Source organism: Hylobates moloch, unplaced genomic scaffold (genome assembly GCF_009828535.3).
Source record: "Hylobates moloch isolate HMO894 unplaced genomic scaffold, HMol_V3 SCAFFOLD_12593, whole genome shotgun sequence".
NCBI classification, from domain to species: Eukaryota; Metazoa; Chordata; class Mammalia; order Primates; family Hylobatidae; genus Hylobates; species Hylobates moloch.
In genome coordinates, this window is record NW_026664868.1 from 846 (window position 1) to 1,520 (window position 675).

Below are 675 nucleotides of genomic sequence, written 5' to 3' on the forward strand. Positions count from 1 at the left end.
GGCTCACTGCAAGCTCCGTCTCCCAGGTTCACGCCATTCTCCTGCCTCAGCCTCCCCAGCAGCTTGGACTACAGGTGCCCACTGCCACGCCTGGCTAATTTGTATTTTTAGTAGAGACAGGGTTTCACCGTCTTAGCCAGGATGGTCTAGATCTCCTGACCTCGTGATCTGCCCGCCTCGGGCTCCCAACAGATTCATGTATTTTTTAAAACACTGATTAGTCCTCTCTCCTGTCCGTGCCTCCAAAATGACAAAGAAAAGAAGGAAAAATGGTCGTGCCAAAAAGGGCCGCGGCCACGTGCAGCCTATTCGCTGCACTAACTGTGCCCGATGCGTGCCCAAGGACAAGGCCATTAAGAAATTCGTCATTCGAAACATAGTGGAGGCCGCAGCAGTCAGGGACATTTCTGAAGCGAGCGTCTTCGATGCCTATGTGCTTCCCAAGCTGTATGTGAAGCTACATTACTGTGTGAGTTGTGCAATTCACAGCAAAGTAGTCAGGAATCGATCTCGTGAAGCCCACAAGGACCGAACACCCCCACCCCGATTTAGACCTGCGGGTGCTGCCCCACGTCCCCCACCAAAGCCCATGTAAGGAGCTGAGTTCTTAAAGACTGAAGACAGACTATTCTCTGGAGAAAAATAAAATGGAAATTGTACTTAAAAAAAAAAAAA

At 50.1% G+C, this 675-nt stretch overlaps 1 protein-coding gene across 1 annotated transcript; it reads left to right on the plus strand.

The window, feature by feature from the left end:
• The first annotated feature begins 247 nt into the window (after positions 1-247).
• Positions 248-654, plus strand: LOC116465863 (small ribosomal subunit protein eS26-like). The gene has a single exon (XM_032148791.2). The coding sequence runs from the start codon at positions 248-250 to the stop codon at positions 593-595; it is 348 nt and encodes a 115-aa protein (XP_032004682.1). The 3' UTR covers positions 596-654.
• The last annotated feature ends 21 nt before the right edge of the window (positions 655-675 follow it).

Excerpts from the sequence above, each read along its gene's own strand:
- LOC116465863 (XM_032148791.2), top strand. The coding sequence starts at position 248 with ATGACAAAGAAAAGAAGGAAAAATGGTCGTGCCAAAAAGGGCCGCGGC.